Source organism: Salvelinus alpinus, chromosome 16 (assembly GCF_045679555.1).
Source record: "Salvelinus alpinus chromosome 16, SLU_Salpinus.1, whole genome shotgun sequence".
In the NCBI taxonomy this organism is placed as follows: Eukaryota; Metazoa; Chordata; class Actinopteri; order Salmoniformes; family Salmonidae; genus Salvelinus; species Salvelinus alpinus.
This window is the reverse complement of record NC_092101.1, coordinates 52,742,984-52,763,936: the sequence shown is the minus strand read 5'-3', so window position 1 is coordinate 52,763,936 and position 20,953 is coordinate 52,742,984. Positions and strand designations below refer to the sequence as shown.

Below are 20,953 nucleotides of genomic sequence, written 5' to 3'. Positions count from 1 at the left end.
ACCTCCTGCCCAATGTGTGACCATATTAGAGACACATATGTCCCTCAGATTACACAGATCCACAAAGAATTAGAAAACAAATACAATTTTGATAAACTCCCATATCTACTGGGTGAAATTCCACAGTGTGCCATCACAGCAGCAAGATTTGTGACCTGTTGCCACAAGAAAAGGTCAACCAGTGAAGAACAAACACCTTTGTAAATACAACTCATATTTATGTTTATTTATTTTCCCTTTTGTACTTTAACCATTTGTACATCGTTACAACACTGTATATAGACATAATATGACATTTGAAATGTCTTTATTCTTTTGGAACGTCTGTGAGTGTAATGTTTACTGTTCAATTTTTATTGTTTATTTCACTTCTGTATATTATCTACTTCACTTCCTTTGGTAATGTTAACACATGTTTCTCATGCCAATAAAGCCCCTTGAATTGAATTGAGAGAAACCAATGAATATGTATATATATATATATATATATATATATACTGTAGCTGACATATTACTGTACTAAACAAAACAAAGTATGTTCAACATAATGATGCAATTTTCATACGTTGAAACCAACGCATCTAAAACGTAATTAAATTTAGCTCAAATATAAATGTTTCTAAATCCTTGGTTGGTATTTGTGTTACCTTGGTTGACTTCCTGCAGGGCCACAGCATACTGAGAGCGTTCCCTCAGTCCTCCCAGGAACATGTGCACCAGCTCTGCTATGTTCCCAGCCATCACCGCGTTCAGAGAGAAGTCTCCCTTCAGAGTCAGGAGACTCACAGACTGGCCAAACGTCTTGCCCTCCCTGAGAGGAAGGAGGAGAATCACTCTGCTGAAATACACTAGTTGACTCCTAACGTAGTATCCCAACACATAATCCAGGGTCTTATTCACTACCCAGCTAACCAGGAACATTCCCAGAACGTTAGCTGAGATTCTGTAGTTAGGGTTTTATCTAACATTAGCATGATAACATCCCCAAAACATACAGATCATGTTTTTGATAACAAAATCTATTTTTATATAAATAAATAAATACAAATAAATATATCCTTGGAATGTTCTCCTAACATTCACTAAAATGTTGTGCACAACATCTATAACAACCACCACAGAACATTCCCCAAACGTTCACATTAGGTTTCCAGGTAATGTAATAGCACAATGTACCAGTCATGTTTTCCCAGCAAACCAAAATTGAACCTGTGAAAGTTCCTAGAACATTCATTAGGTTGAGGCAAATGTTCCCATGACACAAACACTGTCCAACCACTGTGCAGCCTTTGACCTAGCTTCCTGGGGGACGTCCCAAACGGCACCCTATTCCCTACATAGCGCACTACGTTTGATCAGAACCTTATGGGGCCCTATAGTAGTGCACTATATAAGGAATAGGGTGTCGTTTGGGGCTCACACCCTGCTCCCAACCACTGCGCACCTTAACTGTGAGCTTTAACCTATATCTTACTGTGCTGTACCTCATGGTGTTGACCCCAGTGACCTCTGGGTAGGAGAGCTGCAGCAGTCTCCTCTCCTTCTCGTCCAGGAAAGTGATGCCTGTCCAATTGATCGCCACAATGAACTTGTTTTTAGGAAGTGCAGGACCTGGGAATATGCATAATGGGTTAAACCAGCGGAATAAACAGAACGTCTGCTTCCCAAATCCCATCCTGTTCCCTATAGAGTCCACTCCTTTTTACCAGAGGCCCATCAGCAGGTCTGCTTCCCAAATCCCATCCTGTTCCCTATAGAGTCCACTCCTTTTTACCAGTGGCCCATCAGCAGGGAGGGAGAACAAGCGGGAGCGCTGCACTAATGTAAACTGGTGGTTAAGCGGCATTGCCTTTCCTTCCTCCCACTGTCGCTGTCTCTCTGCCACAGTAACAGTGATTCCATATATACATATAGGCCTACCATGTTGATGTGGGTTCCAGCCCATATAGTCCTACCATGTTGGTGTGGGTTCCAGCCCATATATACATATAGTCCTACCATGTTGGTGTGGGTTCCAGCCCATATATACATATAGGCCTTCCATGTTGATGTGGGTTCCAGCCCATATAGTCCTACCATGTTGATGTGGGTTCCAGCCCATATAGTCCTACCATGTTGATGTGGGTTGCAGCCCATATATACATATAGTCCTACCATGTTGATGTGGGTTCCAGTCCATATATACATATAGGTTCTTCCATGTTGATGTGGGTTCCAGCCTATATAGTCCTACCATGTTGATGTGGGTTCCAGCCCATATGTACATATAGTCCTACCATGTTGGTGTGGGTTCCAGCCCATATAGTCCTACACCATGTTGGTGTGGGTTCCAGCCCATATATACATATAGGCCTACCATGTTGGTGTGGGTTCCAGCCCATATATACATATAGTCCTACACCATGTTGGTGTGGGTTCCATCCCATATATACATATAGTCCTACCATGTTGGTGTGGGTTCCAGCCCATATAGTCCTACCATGTTGGTGTGGGTTCCAGCCCATATATACATATAGTCCTACCATGTTGATGTGGGTTCCAGCCCATATATACATATAGGCCTACCATGTTGGTGTGGGTTCCAGCCCATATATACATATAGTCCTACCATGTTGATGTGGGTTCCAGCCCATGCCCTTCTGGCACAAATAATTCAATCTCCCCCGATTGGCTTGATTTAGTTACACATTTATTAACCTATGGACAGTCCAGGGATATTTTACTCCTGATCTTTATAAGAAATTCCCATACCAGACACTATTTTTGATTTTCTGATCGATGCCCCTTCCTTTGTTTTTACCCGCTAGAGTTGATTTACACCATTTTTTCAATATAGCCAATTTTGACTTTGTGGCTGCGGTAACTAGTGAAAACCGTTGTGCCTGTTGTTCAAACACGTATCTGCCCTCTCATTGGCTAGAATAGTCAACACCTGATCTTGCCTCCTTCCAACTGCCTTCCATTTTGAATACATGTATTTTCATTGTCAATTAAAGCGGCCACTACATTATCTGGTCAAATATAATAATATTATATAATAATATAATAATAATTCGCGACTACATAGAGAAAAGGTTGCCATTTTGGACATGGCCTAAATATGTCAAACACCCTCATGCCAAGGGTTTAAATCTGTGATAAGAAGTATGTGAAGGACGGAGAATTGGGATGCAGCCTGAGATCACTGCATATGAGAGAACCACGTTTTTTTTATTTTTATACCTGATAACTTGGCGGCCTCGAAGAACCTGGAGAAGAACATAGGCCACTTCTGACGAGCGTAGTCCACCACCTCGGCCTTGACACCTGCTGCTTTCTGCCTAGAGTTGATATATGGACCCTGTGATATGATAGACAGAGGACCATAAGAAAACACTGCACAGTTGGATAGAACATTGTCTCCTCGCTCCACAGTAGAGAAGGAAACAATCGTCTTAATTCATAAAACTGCTCTCTATCACCAGCAAGGACTTTAAAAAAGGCCTGTTAATAAGTAATATCCAAGGTTCGTTTCATTCTGTTTTCAATTCACCCCGTTTCACGAGGAACATTTCACCTGGAATTCTAGCTGAATTGAAATGGAATTGACCACAACCCCCATTAATGAGTGATTTAACTCATGTTGTTTTGTATTTACTGTCTACATGTGAATTTTCCTAAATTGTTCAAATTAAACTCAAATGATTCAGTCAACTGACCTGAGCATGGGCAGTGCTGACCATCTGAAGCCATTTGTCCTGAGTCTTGGCCTCCAGAAGAGAAGAGTTAACGCAGTCCTGAACTACTGTCTTAGCGTTGTCAAGACTACAGTCCGATCCATACTGAATGTAGAAGTGTTTTGCTGACAGCTGGACTATATCATCATCCTGGAGAGAATGGAGATTAGAAGAGAAAGGACATTAGTTCAAGATTAAGTTTTTTTTTAAACTACTTTTGCCCATTTCTGTTAGAAGTTGAAAATGTGTCTCCATCCATTTAACCATTTATCTTTTTAAAGAAAACTCTGTTTTTGCCGCTGGCTTTCATGAGATTTACACGTGAGCTTGTCAGAGATGGCCCTTTCGTAAAGTGGTCCTTCGAGCCGGATAAATCAAAGACCTCACAGTGATGTTTCACTGTGTATACTAGGTCTGCTCTCATTTAGTCTTCTGTTTTTATTGTTTGGTCGACAAAGATTTTTTTTAGTCGAGCAGTAGCCAATAAAATAAATACCCTGTTTGGCACATAATATTCACGCAGCACTTGTTCCTTACCTTCGTTTTCTTGATATCCAGTATTTTCTACAACTAGACAAATGTATTCCACACATCTGACTTCCTGTTTACCTCCTGAGCAACTAGTAAACATTCCCCCCCATTTTGAGTTTGGTCACATCCTCTGCATCCTTTGTTGTGTCACACGTGTTACAGTGTTCAGAGCTTGATATAATCAATTTATTGATGTGATAATGATATGCTATGGGTGAGGTACTATTGGTCACGTGCATGTGATGCATACATGTGTCACGTAGAGAGAGCAAAGGGTTGAGGGAATAAAAATAACACAAATCCTTCCTTAAATCCACTTCAAATCAGTGTAGATGAAGGGGAGGAGACAGGTTAACAAGTGACATCAATAAGGGATCATTAGCATTCACCTGGATTCACCTGGTCAGTCTATGGAAAGAGCAGGTGTTCTTAATGTTTTGTGTACTCAGTGTATATCACGGTAGTTATACTCTGCATCCCAAATGGCCCCTATTCCCTTTATAGTGCCCATAGGGCCCTGGTCAAAAGTAGTGCACTACCCCTATGGGCCCTGGTCAAAAGTAGTGCACTACATAGGGAATAGGGTGGTATTTGGGACGCCGGGCATAGCCAGACAGAGCATTACCTACCTTCTCACACTGCTACTCTACAGACCATGGTAAATGTTCCAAACCTTTGGTTCTTGGAGACGTACAGTATATGAACCAGTGACATAGATCACTTTACTTCAAGACTTGACTGTGTAGGGTAAGGTTGCCCTAGATGCTAATCTTGGGTCAGTTCTGAATTTTCCCCACTTAATTGTGAGAGGTAAGATTGGGGGAGCTGTTCCTAGATCTGTACCTGGGGGGGGGGGGCTTAACCCCAGAGCATTACGTCACCTTGTCACACTGGTACTCTCCGAAGCGTAGTCCCCTGACGATCTGTCTGTAGATGAGGTCTGTGCTGACGGAGTCCTCTTTACAGTCATGCCACGGGGTGAAGATCTCCTTCCTGTAGTAGAGTCTCCAGGGGGCGTGCTGCTCCTGCCCACCCTTCCGTTTCACTTCCTGTTCGCACTGGGAGATGGCGTCCATCACGTGCTCCCGCCCGCTGCCCAGCGACCACACCTGGAGAGGGGTGGGACCAACAGACACCTCATTGACATTACACTAAAACACACACCGACACTAAGAACCCTGTCACATTGGTCCACCAGACAGTTGCTCAACTCCAAATCGACCCCCAGTCTCTCGTCCCTAGACGCTCCTTTAGATTGGAAGAGGTCAGCAATATGGCCAAAATGTAATCCAACCAATCAGAAGGAGGCAAAGGTGAAGCCGTGCCATATCGCTTACACCTTCGGATGTACAGGAGGGCCTAGGGGTCGAATTCAGGGTGTCTCAAATACTTTTCTGGAAGCAGAGGTCAGAGTAAAACAGGACAGGGGGCAAAGGTGAAGCCGTGCCATATCGCTTACACCTTCGGATGTACAGGAGGGCCTAGGGGTCGAATTCAGGGTGTCTCAAATACTTTTCTGGAAGCAGAGGTCAGAGTAAAACAGGACAGGGGGCAAAGGTGAAGCCGTGCCATATCGCTTACACCTTCGGATGTACAGGAGGGCCTAGGGGTCGAATTCAGGGTGTCTCAAATACTTTTCTGGAAGCAGAGGTCAGAGGTCATATGCCATCCGACTGATAATATTGCTGCTTACCTTTTCATAGAGAGCCACGTAGAGAGAGAAGCCGAAGGTGTCTTTGAGGGAGACCTTCTCAGAGAGTAACTGGCAGATCTCCTTGGAGGTGGAGGAGGAGTCTACAGGCAGGCTGATGGTACGACTGTCCATCAGGGTCACAGACACCGCAATGGGCTTCTTAGACTTGGTCGCCTGTCAATCACCACAAACACAGGTAAGAGGTCAAAAGGTTGGAGAAGAGAAGAACAACAGAAGAACTACAAAACGTTTAAAGAAAATTGTGATCGTTAAGAAAAAAAATCCTAACTGAAACACTTTTTGTTTATGTATTTATTCCTCTACAAATTTCAAATCACAGTGAAGTTATCACCAAACTACCACTAACAGACCCCAAACTACCACTAACAGGTCCCTGATCACCAAACTACCACTAACAGGCCCTGATCACCAAACTACCACTAACAGGCCCTGATCACCAAACTACCACTAACAGGCCCTGATCACCAAACTACCACTAACAGGCCCTGATCACCAAACTACCACTAACAGGTCCTGATCACCAAACTACCACTAACAGGCCCTGATCACCAAACTACCACTAACAGGCCCTGATCACCAAACTACCACTAACAGGCCCTGATCACCAAACTACCACTAACAGGTCCTGATCACCAAACTACCACTAACAGGCCCTGATCACCAAACTACCACTAACAGGTCCTGATCACCAAACTACCACTAACAGGTCCCAAACTACCACGAAAAGGCCCTGATCACCAAACTACCACTAACAGGTCCTGATCACCAAACTACCACTAACAGGTCCTGATCACCAAACTACCACTAACAGGCCCTGATCACCAAACTACCACTAACAGGTCCCAAACTACCACTAACAGACCCTGATCACCAAACTACCACTAACAGGCCCTGATCACCAAACTACCACTAACAGGTCCCAAACTACCACTAACGGACCCTGATCACCAAACTACCACTAACAGGTCCTGATCACCAAACTACCACTAACAGGCCCTGATCACCAAACTACCACTAACAGGTCCCAAACTACCACTAACAGACCCTGATCACCAAACTACCACTAACAGGTCCCAAACTACCACTAACAGGTGCTGATCACCAAACTACCACTAACAGGTCCTGATCACCAAACTACCACTAACAGGTCCTGATCACCAAACTACCACTAACAGGCCCTGATCACCAAACTACCACTAACAGCCCCTGATCACCAAACTACCACTAACAGGTGCTGATCACCAAACTACCACTAACAGATCCTGATCACCAAACTACCACTAACAGGTCCTGATCACCAAACTACCACTAACAGGTCCTGATCACCAAACTACCACTAACAGGCCCTGATCACCAAACTACCACTAACAGGCCCTGATCACCAAACTACCACTAACAGGCCCTGATCACCAAACTACCACTAACAGGCCCTGATCACCAAACTACCACTAACAGACCCTGATCACCAAACTACCACTAACAGGCCCTGATCACCAAACTACCACTAACAGGCCCTGATCACCAAACTACCACTAACAGGCCCTGATCACCAAACTACCACTAACAGACCCTGATCACCAAACTACCACTAACAGGCCCTGATCACCAAACTACCACTAACAGACCCTGATCACCAAACTACAACTAACAGGTCCCAAACTACCACTAACAGACCCTGATCACCAAACTACCACTAACAGGTCCCAAACTACCACTAACAGGTCCCAAACTACCACTAACAGGCCCTGATCACCAAACTACCACTAACAGGCCCTGATCACCAAACTACCACTAACAGGTCCTGATCACCAAACTACCACTAACAGGCCCCAAACTACCACTAACAGGCCCTGATCACCAAACTACCACTAACAGGTCCCAAACTACCACTAACAGGTCCCAAACTACCACTAACAGGCCCTGATCACCAAACTACCACTAACAGGCCCTGATCACCAAACTACCACTAACAGGTCCTGATCACCAAACTACCACTAACAGGCCCTGATCACCAAACTACCACTAACAGGTCCTGATCACCAAACTACCACTAACAGGTCCCAAACTACCACTAACAGGCCCTGATCACCAAACTACCACTAACAGGCCCTGATCACCAAACTACCACTAACAGGTCCCAAACTACCACTAACAGACCCTGATCACCAAACTACCACTAACAGGTCCCAAACTACCACTAACAGGTGCTGATCACCAAACTACCACTAACAGGCCCCAAACTACCACTAACAGGTCCTGATCACCAAACTACCACTAACAGGTCCTGATCACCAAACTACCACTAACAGGCCCTGATCACCAAACTACCACTAACAGCCCCTGATCACCAAACTACCACTAACAGGTGCTGATCACCAAACTACCACTAACAGATCCTGATCACCAAACTACCACTAACAGGTCCTGATCACCAAACTACCACTAACAGGTCCTGATCACCAAACTACCACTAACAGGCCCTGATCACCAAACTACCACTAACAGGTCCCAAACTACCACTAACAGGCCCTGATCACCAAACTACCACTAACAGGCCCTGATCACCAAACTACCACTAACAGGTCCTGATCACCAAACTACCACTAACAGGCCCTGATCACCAAACTACCACTAACAGGTCCTGATCACCAAACTACCACTAACAGGTCCCAAACTACCACTAACAGGCCCTGATCACCAAACTACCACTAACAGGCCATGATCACCAAACTACCACTAACAGGTCCCAAACTACCACTAACAGACCCTGATCACCAAACTACCACTAACAGGTCCCAAACTACCACTAACAGGTGCTGATCACCAAACTACCACTAACAGGCCCCAAACTACCACTAACAGGTCCTGATCACCAAACTACCACTAACAGGTCCTGATCACCAAACTACCACTAACAGGCCCTGATCACCAAACTACCACTAACAGCCCCTGATCACCAAACTACCACTAACAGGTGCTGATCACCAAACTACCACTAACAGATCCTGATCACCAAACTACCACTAACAGGTCCTGATCACCAAACTACCACTAACAGGTCCTGATCACCAAACTACCACTAACAGGCCCTGATCACCAAACTACCACTAACAGGCCCTGATCACCAAACTACCACTAACAGGCCCTGATCACCAAACTACCACTAACAGGCCCTGATCACCAAACTACCACTAACAGGCCCTGATCACCAAACTACCACTAACAGGCCCTGATCACCAAACTACCACTAACAGGCCCTGATCACCAAACTACCACTAACAGGTCCTGATCACCAAACTACCACTAACAGGCCCTGATCACCAAACTACCACTAACAGACCCTGATCACCAAACTACAACTAACAGGTCCTGATCACCAAACTACCACTAACAGGCCCTGATCACCAAACTACCACTAACAGGTCCTGATCACCAAACTACCACTAACAGGTCCCAAACTACCACTAACAGGCCCTGATCACCAAACTACCACTAACAGGTCCTGATCACCAAACTACCACTAACAGGTCCTGATCACCAAACTACCACTAACAGGCCCTGATCACCAAACTACCACAAACAGGTCCCAAACTACCACTAACAGACCCTGATCACCAAACTACCACTAACAGGCCCTGATCACCAAACTACCACTAACAGGTCCCAAACAGGTCCCGTGTGGCTCAGTTGGTAGAGCATGGCGCTTGCAACGCCAGGGTTGTGGGTTCATTCCCCACGGGGGGACCAGGATGAATATGTATGAACTTTCCAATTTGTAAGTCGCTCTGGATAAGAGCGTCTGCTAAATGACTTAAATGTAAATGTTAAATGTACCACTAACAGACCCTGATCACCAAACTACCACTAACAGGTCCTGATCACCAAACTACCACTAACAGGCCCTGATCACCAAACTACCACTAACAGGTCCCAAACTACCACTAACAGACCCTGATCACCAAACTACCACTAACAGGTCCCAAACTACCACTAACAGGTGCTGATCACCAAACTACCACTAACAGGTCCTGATCACCAAACTACCACTAACAGGTCCTGATCACCAAACTACCACTAACAGGCCCTGATCACCAAACTACCACTAACAGCCCCTGATCACCAAACTACCACTAACAGGCCCTGATCACCAAACTACCACTAACAGGCCCTGATCACCAAACTACCACTAACAGGCCCTGATCACCAAACTACCACTAACAGACCCTGATCACCAAACTACCACTAACAGGTCCCAAACTACCACTAACAGGTCCCAAACTACCACTAACAGGCCCTGATCACCAAACTACCACTAACAGGCCCTGATCACCAAACTACCACTAACAGGTCCCAAACTACCACTAACAGGCCCTGATCACCAAACTACCACTAACAGGTCCCAAACTACCACTAACAGGTCCCAAACTACCACTAACAGGCCCTGATCACCAAACTACCACTAACAAGTCCTGATCACCAAACTACCACTAACAGGCCCCAAACTACCACTAACAGGCCCTGATCACCAAACTACCACTAACAGGTCCCAAACTACCACTAACAGGCCCTGATCACCAAACTACCACTAACAGGCCCTGATCACCAAACTACCACTAACAGGTCCTGATCACCAAACTACCACTAACAGGTCCCAAACTACCACTAACAGGTCCCAAACTACCACTAACAGGCCCTGATCACCAAACTACCACTAACAGGCCCTGATCACCAAACTACCACTAACAGGTCCTGATCACCAAACTACCACTAACAGGCCCTGATCACCAAACTACCACTAACAGGCCCTGATCACCAAACTACCACTAACAGGCCCTGATCACCAAACTACCACTAACAGGTCCTGATCACCAAACTACCACTAACAGGCCCTGATCACCAAACTACCACTAACAGGTCCTGATCACCAAACTACCACTAACAGGTCCCAAACTACCACTAACAGGCCCTGATCACCAAACTACCACTAACAGGCCCTGATCACCAAACTACCACTAACAGGTCCCAAACTACCACTAACAGACCCTGATCACCAAACTACCACTAACAGGTCCTGATCACCAAACTACCACTAACAGGCCCTGATCACCAAACTACCACTAACAGGTCCCAAACTACCACTAACAGACCCTGATCACCAAACTACCACTAACAGGTCCCAAACTACCACTAACAGGTGCTGATCACCAAACTACCACTAACAGGCCCCAAACTACCACTAACAGGTCCTGATCACCAAACTACCACTAACAGGTCCTGATCACCAAACTACCACTAACAGGCCCTGATCACCAAACTACCACTAACAGGTCCTGATCACCAAACTACCACTAACAGGTCCTGATCACCAAACTACCACTAACAGGCCCTGATCACCAAACTACCACTAACAGACCCTGATCACCAAACTACAACTAACAGGTCCTGATCACCAAACTACCACTAACAGGCCCTGATCACCAAACTACCACTAACAGGTCCTGATCACCAAACTACCACTAACAGGTCCCAAACTACCACTAACAGGCCCTGATCACCAAACTACCACTAACAGGTCCTGATCACCAAACTACCACTAACAGGTCCTGATCACCAAACTACCACTAACAGGCCCTGATCACCAAACTACCACTAACAGGTCCCAAACTACCACTAACAGACCCTGATCACCAAACTACCACTAACAGGCCCTGATCACCAAACTACCACTAACAGGTCCCAAACTACCACTAACAGACCCTGATCACCAAACTACCACTAACAGGTCCTGATCACCAAACTACCACTAACAGGCCCTGATCACCAAACTACCACTAACAGGCCCTGATCACCAAACTACCACTAACAGGCCCTGATCACCAAACTACCACTAACAGGTCCTGATCACCAAACTACCACTAACAGGCCCTGATCACCAAACTACCACTAACAGGTCCTGATCACCAAACTACCACTAACAGGTCCCAAACTACCACTAACAGGCCCTGATCACCAAACTACCACTAACAGGCCCTGATCACCAAACTACCACTAACAGGTCCTGATCACCAAACTACCACTAACAGGCCCTGATCACCAAACTACCACTAACAGGTCCCAAACTACCACTAACAGACCCTGATCACCAAACTACCACTAACAGGTCCCAAACTACCACTAACAGGTGCTGATCACCAAACTACCACTAACAGGTCCCAAACTACCACTAACAGGTGCTGATCACCAAACTACCACTAACAGGCCCCAAACTACCACTAACAGGTCCTGATCACCAAACTACCACTAACAGGTCCTGATCACCAAACTACCACTAACAGGTCCTGATCACCAAACTACCACTAACAGACCCTGATCACCAAACTACCACTAACAGGTCCTGATCACCAAACTACCACTAACAGGCCCTGATCACCAAACTACCACTAACAGGTCCCAAACTACCACTAACAGGTGCTGATCACCAAACTACCACTAACAGGCCCCAAACTACCACTAACAGGTCCTGATCACCAAACTACCACTAACAGGTCCTGATCACCAAACTACCACTAACAGGCCCTGATCACCAAACTACCACTAACAGCCCCTGATCACCAAACTACCACTAACAGGTGCTGATCACCAAACTACCACTAACAGATCCTGATCACCAAACTACCACTAACAGGTCCTGATCACCAAACTACCACTAACAGGTCCTGATCACCAAACTACCACTAACAGGCCCTGATCACCAAACTACCACTAACAGGCCCTGATCACCAAACTACCACTAACAGGTCCTGATCACCAAACTACCACTAACAGGTCCTGATCACCAAACTACCACTAACAGGCCCTGATCACCAAACTACCACTAACAGGCCCTGATCACCAAACTACCACTAACAGACCCTGATCACCAAACTACAACTAACAGGTCCTGATCACCAAACTACCACTAACAGGCCCTGATCACCAAACTACCACTAACAGGTCCTGATCACCAAACTACCACTAACAGGTCCCAAACTACCACTAACAGGCCCTGATCACCAAACTACCACTAACAGGTCCTGATCACCAAACTACCACTAACAGGTCCTGATCACCAAACTACCACTAACAGGCCCTGATCACCAAACTACCACTAACAGGTCCCAAACTACCACTAACAGACCCTGATCACCAAACTACCACTAACAGGCCCTGATCACCAAACTACCACTAACAGGTCCCAAACTACCACTAACAGACCCTGATCACCAAACTACCACTAACAGGCCCTGATCACCAAACTACCACTAACAGGCCCTGATCACCAAACTACCACTAACAGGCCCTGATCACCAAACTACCACTAACAGGTCCTGATCACCAAACTACCACTAACAGGCCCTGATCACCAAACTACCACTAACAGGTCCTGATCACCAAACTACCACTAACAGGTCCCAAACGACCACTAACAGGCCCTGATCACCAAACTACCACTAACAGGCCCTGATCACCAAACTACCACTAACAGGTCCCAAACTACCACTAACAGACCCTGATCACCAAACTACCACTAACAGGTCCTGATCACCAAACTACCACTAACAGGCCCTGATCACCAAACTACCACTAACAGGTCCCAAACTACCACTAACAGGTGCTGATCACCAAACTACCACTAACAGGTCCTGATCACCAAACTACCACTAACAGGCCCTGATCACCAAACTACCACTAACAGCCCCTGATCACCAAACTACCACTAACAGGTGCTGATCACCAAACTACCACTAACAGATCCTGATCACCAAACTACCACTAACAGGTCCTGATCACCAAACTACCACTAACAGGTCCTGATCACCAAACTACCACTAACAGGCCCTGATCACCAAACTACCACTAACAGGCCCTGATCACCAAACTACCACTGACAGGCCCTGATCACCAAACTACCACTAACAGGCCCTGATCACCAAACTACCACTAACAGGCCCTGATCACCAAACTACCACTAACAGGTCCTGATCACCAAACTACCACTAACAGGTCCTGATCACCAAACTACCACTAACAGGCCCTGATCACCAAACTACCACTAACAGACACTGATCACCAAACTACAACTAACAGGTCCTGATCACCAAACTACCACTAACAGGCCCTGATCACCAAACTACCACTAACAGACCCTGATCACCAAACTACAACTAACAGGTCCTGATCACCAAACTACCACTAACAGGCCCTGATCACCAAACTACCACTAACAGGTCCTGATCACCAAACTACCACTAACAGGTCCCAAACTACCACTAACAGGCCCTGATCACCAAACTACCACTAACAGGTCCTGATCACCAAACTACCACTCACAGGTCCTGATCACCAAACTACCACTAACAGGCCCTGATCACCAAACTACCACTAACAGGTCCCAAACTACCACTAACAGACCCTGATCACCAAACTACCACTAACAGGCCCTGATCACCAAACTACCACTAACAGGTCCCAAACTACCACTAACAGACCCTGATCACCAAACTACCACTAACAGGTCCTGATCACCAAACTACCACTAACAGGCCCTGATCACCAAACTACCACTAACAGGTCCCAAACTACCACTAACAGACCCTGATCACCAAACTACCACTAACAGGTCCCAAACTACCACTAACAGGTGCTGATCACCAAACTACCACTAACAGGTCCTGATCACCAAACTACCACTCACAGGTCCTGATCACCAAACTACCACTAACAGGCCCTGATCACCAAACTACCACTAACAGCCCCTGATCACCAAACTACCACTAACAGGTGCTGATCACCAAACTACCACTAACAGGTCCTGATCACCAAACTACCACTAACAGGTCCTGATCACCAAACTACCACTAACAGGTCCTGATCACCAAACTACCACTAACAGGCCCTGATCACCAAACTACCACTAACAGGCCCTGATCACCAAACTACCACTAACAGGCCCTGATCACCAAACTACCACTAACAGACCCTGATCACCAAACTACCACTAACAGACCCTGATCACCAAACTACCACTAACAGGCCCTGATCACCAAACTACCACTAACAGGTCCTGATCACCAAACTACCACTAACAGGCCCTGATCACCAAACTACCACTAACAGGCCCTGATCACCAAACTACCACTAACAGACCCTGATCACCAAACTACCACTAACAGGTCCTGATCACCAAACTACCACTAACAGGTCCTGATCACCAAACTACCACTAACAGGCCCTGATCACCAAACTACAACTAACAGGTCCCAAACTACCACTAACAGACCCTGATCACCAAACTACCACTAACAGGTCCCAAACTACCACTAACAGGTCCCAAACTACCACTAACAGGCCCTGATCACCAAACTACCACTAACAGGCCCTGATCACCAAACTACCACTAACAGGTCCTGATCACCAAACTACCACTAACAGGCCCCAAACTACCACTAACAGGCCCTGATCACCAAACTACCACTAACAGGTCCCAAACTACCACTAACAGGTCCCAAACTACCACTAACAGGCCCTGATCACCAAACTACCACTAACAGGCCCTGATCACCAAACTAACACTAACAGGTCCTGATCACCAAACTACCACTAACAGGCCCTGATCACCAAACTACCACTAACAGGCCCTGATCACAAACTACCACTAACAGGCCCTGATCACCAAACTACCACTAACAGGCCCTGATCACCAAACTACCACCAACAGGCCCTGATCACCAAACTACCACTAACAGGTCCTGATCACCAAACTACCACTAACAGGCCCTGATCACCAAACTACCACTAACAGGCCCTGATCACCAAACTACCACTAACAGGTCCTGATCACCAAACTACCACTAACAGGTCCCAAACTACCACTAACAGGCCCTGATCACCAAACTACCACTAACAGGCCCTGATCACCAAACTACCACTAACAGGTCCCAAACTACCACTAACAGACCCTGATCACCAAACTACCACTAACAGGTCCTGATCACCAAACTACCACTAACAGGCCCTGATCACCAAACTACCACTAACAGGTCCCAAACTACCACTAACAGACCCTGATCACCAAACTACCACTAACAGGTCCCAAACTACCACTAACAGGTGCTGATCACCAAACTACCACTAACAGGCCCTGATCACCAAACTACCACTAACAGGTCCCAAACTACCACTAACAGACCCTGATCACCAAACTACCACTAACAGGTCCTGATCACCAAACTACCACTAACAGGCCCTGATCACCAAACTACCACTAACAGGTCCCAAACTACCACTAACAGACCCTGATCACCAAACTACCACTAACAGGCCCTGATCACCAAACTACCACTAACAGGTCCTGATCACCAAACTACCACTAACAGGTCCCAAACTACCACTAACAGGCCCTGATCACCAAACTACCACTAACAGGTCCTGATCACCAAACTACCACTCACAGGTCCTGATCACCAAACTACCACTAACAGGCCCTGATCACCAAACTACCACTAACAGGTCCCAAACTACCACTAACAGACCCTGATCACCAAACTACCAATAACAGGCCCTGATCACCAAACTACCACTAACAGGTCCCAAACTACCACTAACAGACCCTGATCACCAAACTACCACTAACAGGTCCTGATCACCAAACTACCACTAACAGGCCCTGATCACCAAACTACCACTAACAGGTCCCAAACTACCACCAACAGACCCTGATCACCAAACTACCACTAACAGGTCCCAAACTACCACTAACAGGTGCTGATCACCAAACTACCACTAACAGGTCCTGATCACCAAACTACCACTCACAGGTCCTGATCACCAAACTACCACTAACAGGCCCTGATCACCAAACTACCACTAACAGCCCCTGATCACCAAACTACCACTAACAGGTGCTGATCAACAAACTACCACTAACAGATCCTGATCACCAAACTACCACTAACAGGTCCTGATCACCAAACTACCACTAACAGGTCCTGATCACCAAACTACCACTAACAGGCCCTGATCACCAAACAACCACTAACAGGCCCTGATCACCAAACTACCACTAACAGGCCCTGATCACCAAACTACCACTAACAGGCCCTGATCACCAAACTACCACTAACAGACCCTGATCACCAAACTACCACTAACAGGCCCTGATCACCAAACTACCACTAACAGGTCCTGATCACCAAACTACCACTAACAGGCCCTGATCACCAAACTACCACTAACAGGCCCTGATCACCAAACTACCACTAACAGACCCTGATCACCAAACTACCACTAACAGGTCCTGATCACCAAACTACCACTAACAGGTCCTGATCACCAAACTACCACTAACAGGCCCTGATCACCAAACTACAACTAACAGGTCCCAAACTACCACTAACAGACCCTGATCACCAAACTACCACTAACAGGTCCCAAACTACCACTAACAGGTCCCAAACTACCACTAACAGGCCCTGATCACCAAACTACCACTAACAGGCCCTGATCACCAAACTACCACTAACAGGTCCTGATCACCAAACTACCACTAACAGGCCCCAAACTACCACTAACAGGCCCTGATCACCAAACTACCACTAACAGGTCCCAAACTACCACTAACAGGTCCCAAACTACCACTAACAGGCCCTGATCACCAAACTACCACTAACAGGCCCTGATCACCAAACTAACACTAACAGGTCCTGATCACCAAACTACCACTAACAGGCCCTGATCACCAAACTACCACTAACAGGCCCTGATCACCAAACTACCACTAACAGGCCCTGATCACAAACTACCACTAACAGGCCCTGATCACCAAACTACCACCAACAGGCCCTGATCACCAAACTACCACTAACAGGTCCTGATCACCAAACTACCACTAACAGGCCCTGATCACCAAACTACCACTAACAGGCCCTGATCACCAAACTACCACTAACAGGTCCTGATCACCAAACTACCACTAACAGGTCCCAAACTACCACTAACAGGCCCTGATCACCAAACTACCACTAACAGGCCCTGATCACCAAACTACCACTAACAGGTCCCAAACTACCACTAACAGACCCTGATCACCAAACTACCACTAACAGGTCCTGATCACCAAACTACCACTAACAGGCCCTGATCACCAAACTACCACTAACAGGTCCCAAACTACCACTAACAGACCCTGATCACCAAACTACCACTAACAGGTCCCAAACTACCACTAACAGGTGCTGATCACCAAACTACCACTAACAGGCCCCAAACTACCACTAACAGGTCCTGATCACCAAACTACCACTAACAGGTCCTGATCACCAAACTACCACTAACAGGCCCTGATCACCAAACTACCACTAACAGCCCCTGATCACCAAACTACCACTAACAGGTGCTGATCACCAAACTACCACTAACAGATCCTGATCACCAAACTACCACTAACAGGTCCTGATCACCAAACTACCACTAACAGGTCCTGATCACCAAACTACCACTAACAGGCCCTGATCACCAAACTACCACTAACAGGCCCTGATCACCAAACTACCACTAACAGGCCCTGATCACCAAACTACCACTAACAGGCCCTGATCACCAAACTACCACTAACAGACCCTGATCACCAAACTACCACTAACAGGCCCTGATCACCAAACTACCACTAACAGGTCCTGATCACCAAACTACCACTAACAGGTCCTGATCACCAAACTACCACTAACAGGTCCTGATCACCAAACTACCACTAACAGGCCCTGATCACCAAACTACCACTAACAGACCCTGATCACCAAACTACAACTAACAGGTCCCAAACTACCACTAACAGACCCTGATCACCAAACTACCACTAACAGGTCCCAAACTACCACTAACAGGTCCCAAACTACCACTAACAGGCCCTGATCACCAAACTACCACTAACAGGCCCTGATCACCAAACTACCACTAACAGGTCCTGATCACCAAACTACCACTAACAGGCCCCAAACTACCACTAACAGGCCCTGATCACCAAACTACCACTAACAGGTCCCAAACTACCACTAACAGGTCCCAAACTACCACTAACAGGCCCTGATCACCAAACTACCACTAACAGGCCCTGATCACCAAACTACCACTAACAGGTCCTGATCACCAAACTACCACTAACAGGTCCTGATCACCAAACTACAACTAACAGGCCCTGATCACCAAACTACAACTAACAGGCCCTGATCACCAAACTACAACTAACAGGCCCTGATCACCAAACTACCACTAACAGGTCCCTGATCACCAAACTACCACTAACAGGTCCTGATCACCAAACTACCACTAACAGGCCCTGATCACCAAACTACCACTAACAGGTCCTGATCACCAAACTACCACTAACAGGTCCCAAACTACCACTAACAGGCCCTGATCACCAAACTACCACTAACAGGTCCTGATCACCAAACTACCACTAACAGGCCCTGATCACCAAACTACCACTAACAGGTCCCTGATCACCAAACTACCACTAACAGGCCCTGATCACCAAACTACCACTAACAGGCCCCAAACTACCACTAACAGGTCCTGATCACCAAACTACCACTAACAGGTCCCAAACTACCACTAACAGGCCCCAAACTACCACTAACAGGCCCCAAACTACCACTAACAGGCCCCAAACTACCACTAACAGGCCCATAACTACCACTAACAGGCCCTGATCACCAAACTACCACTAACAGGTCCTGATCACCAAACTACCACTAACAGGCCCTGATCACCAAACTACCACTAACAGGCCCTGATCACCAAACTACCACTAACAGGTCCTGATCACCAACCTACCACTAACAGGCCCTGATCACCAACCTACCACTAACAGGCCCTGATCACCAAACTACCACTAACAGGTCCCAAACTACCACTAACAGGTCCTGATCACCAAACTACCACTAACAGGTCCTGATCACCAAACTACCACTAACAGGCCCTGATCACCAAACTACCACTAACAGGTCCCAAACTACCACTAACAGGCCCTGATCACCAAACTACCACTAACAGGTCCTGATCACCAAACTACCACTAACAGGTCCCAAACTACCACTAACAGGTCCTGATCACCAAACTACCACTAACAGGCCCCAAACTACCACTAACAGGTCTTGATCACCAAACTACCACTAACAGGTCCCAAACTACCACTAACAGGCCCTGATCACCAAACTACCACTAACAGGTCCCAAACTACCACTAACAGGCCCTGATCACCAAACTACCACTAACAGGCCCTGATCACCAAACTACCACTAACAGGTCCCAAACTACCACTAACAGGTCCTGATCACCAAACTACCACTAACAGGTCCTGATCACCAAACTACCACTAACAGACCCCGATCACCAAATGATTGCACAGTTGATATGCAACTATTGTCAATGGTAGAGGATTTCTGCTTCAATGCCCTGATGGCATATCTAGAACCAGACTACAAGATGTTGAAAATTTGTGACGACCCCGGCCAGAGAAAGTGTACAAAGAACGAGCTCTCCAACATCGTACGTCTATGAACAAACACGCTGTTATACATCACTGCAACGAGTCATCAAGTGGGGCATGAAGTCCCATGTACTGACCACTGAGAACATGTAGGAGAGGCACACAGCAGAGAACCCTAAAACGGCATTAAATACCATTGTTGCTGATTGGGTTGGGGACAGCAGTAAGTAGGTTATCATTTTAATGTATGAATGCTAAAATAAATGGCTGTTTAAACGTCAAGATTTGATTTTTTTTCCCTCAATGATATCCCTAGTTCCCTCTCACCTCTAGTTCCAGCCAGCTCGGAGGCTCTCCTCTAACCCCATTGGCTACGGTGCGTCTCAGTCTCTTGGCACAGTAGGGGGCGTAGCCCATCGGGCCGAACCGGATAAAGCTCTGGAGGAACTGTAGGAAGGGAGAGAG

The 20,953-nt window shown here is 46.6% G+C and overlaps 1 protein-coding gene across 1 annotated transcript in view; it reads right to left on the bottom strand.

The window, feature by feature from the left end:
* The window catches only part of LOC139541675 (unconventional myosin-VIIa), a 107,348-nt gene that overhangs the window by 54,129 nt on the left and 32,266 nt on the right, over positions 1–20,953 (bottom strand). The window contains exons 26-32 of the mRNA XM_071346595.1: positions 20,816–20,935; positions 5,941–6,114; positions 5,129–5,356; positions 3,699–3,866; positions 3,223–3,340; positions 1,485–1,611; positions 648–811 (exon numbers count right to left, since the gene is read on the bottom strand). Of these exons, the coding sequence (XP_071202696.1) occupies positions 648–811; positions 1,485–1,611; positions 3,223–3,340; positions 3,699–3,866; positions 5,129–5,356; positions 5,941–6,114; positions 20,816–20,935 (1,099 nt within the window). The remainder of the gene's footprint in view (positions 1–647; positions 812–1,484; positions 1,612–3,222; positions 3,341–3,698; positions 3,867–5,128; positions 5,357–5,940; positions 6,115–20,815; positions 20,936–20,953) is intronic.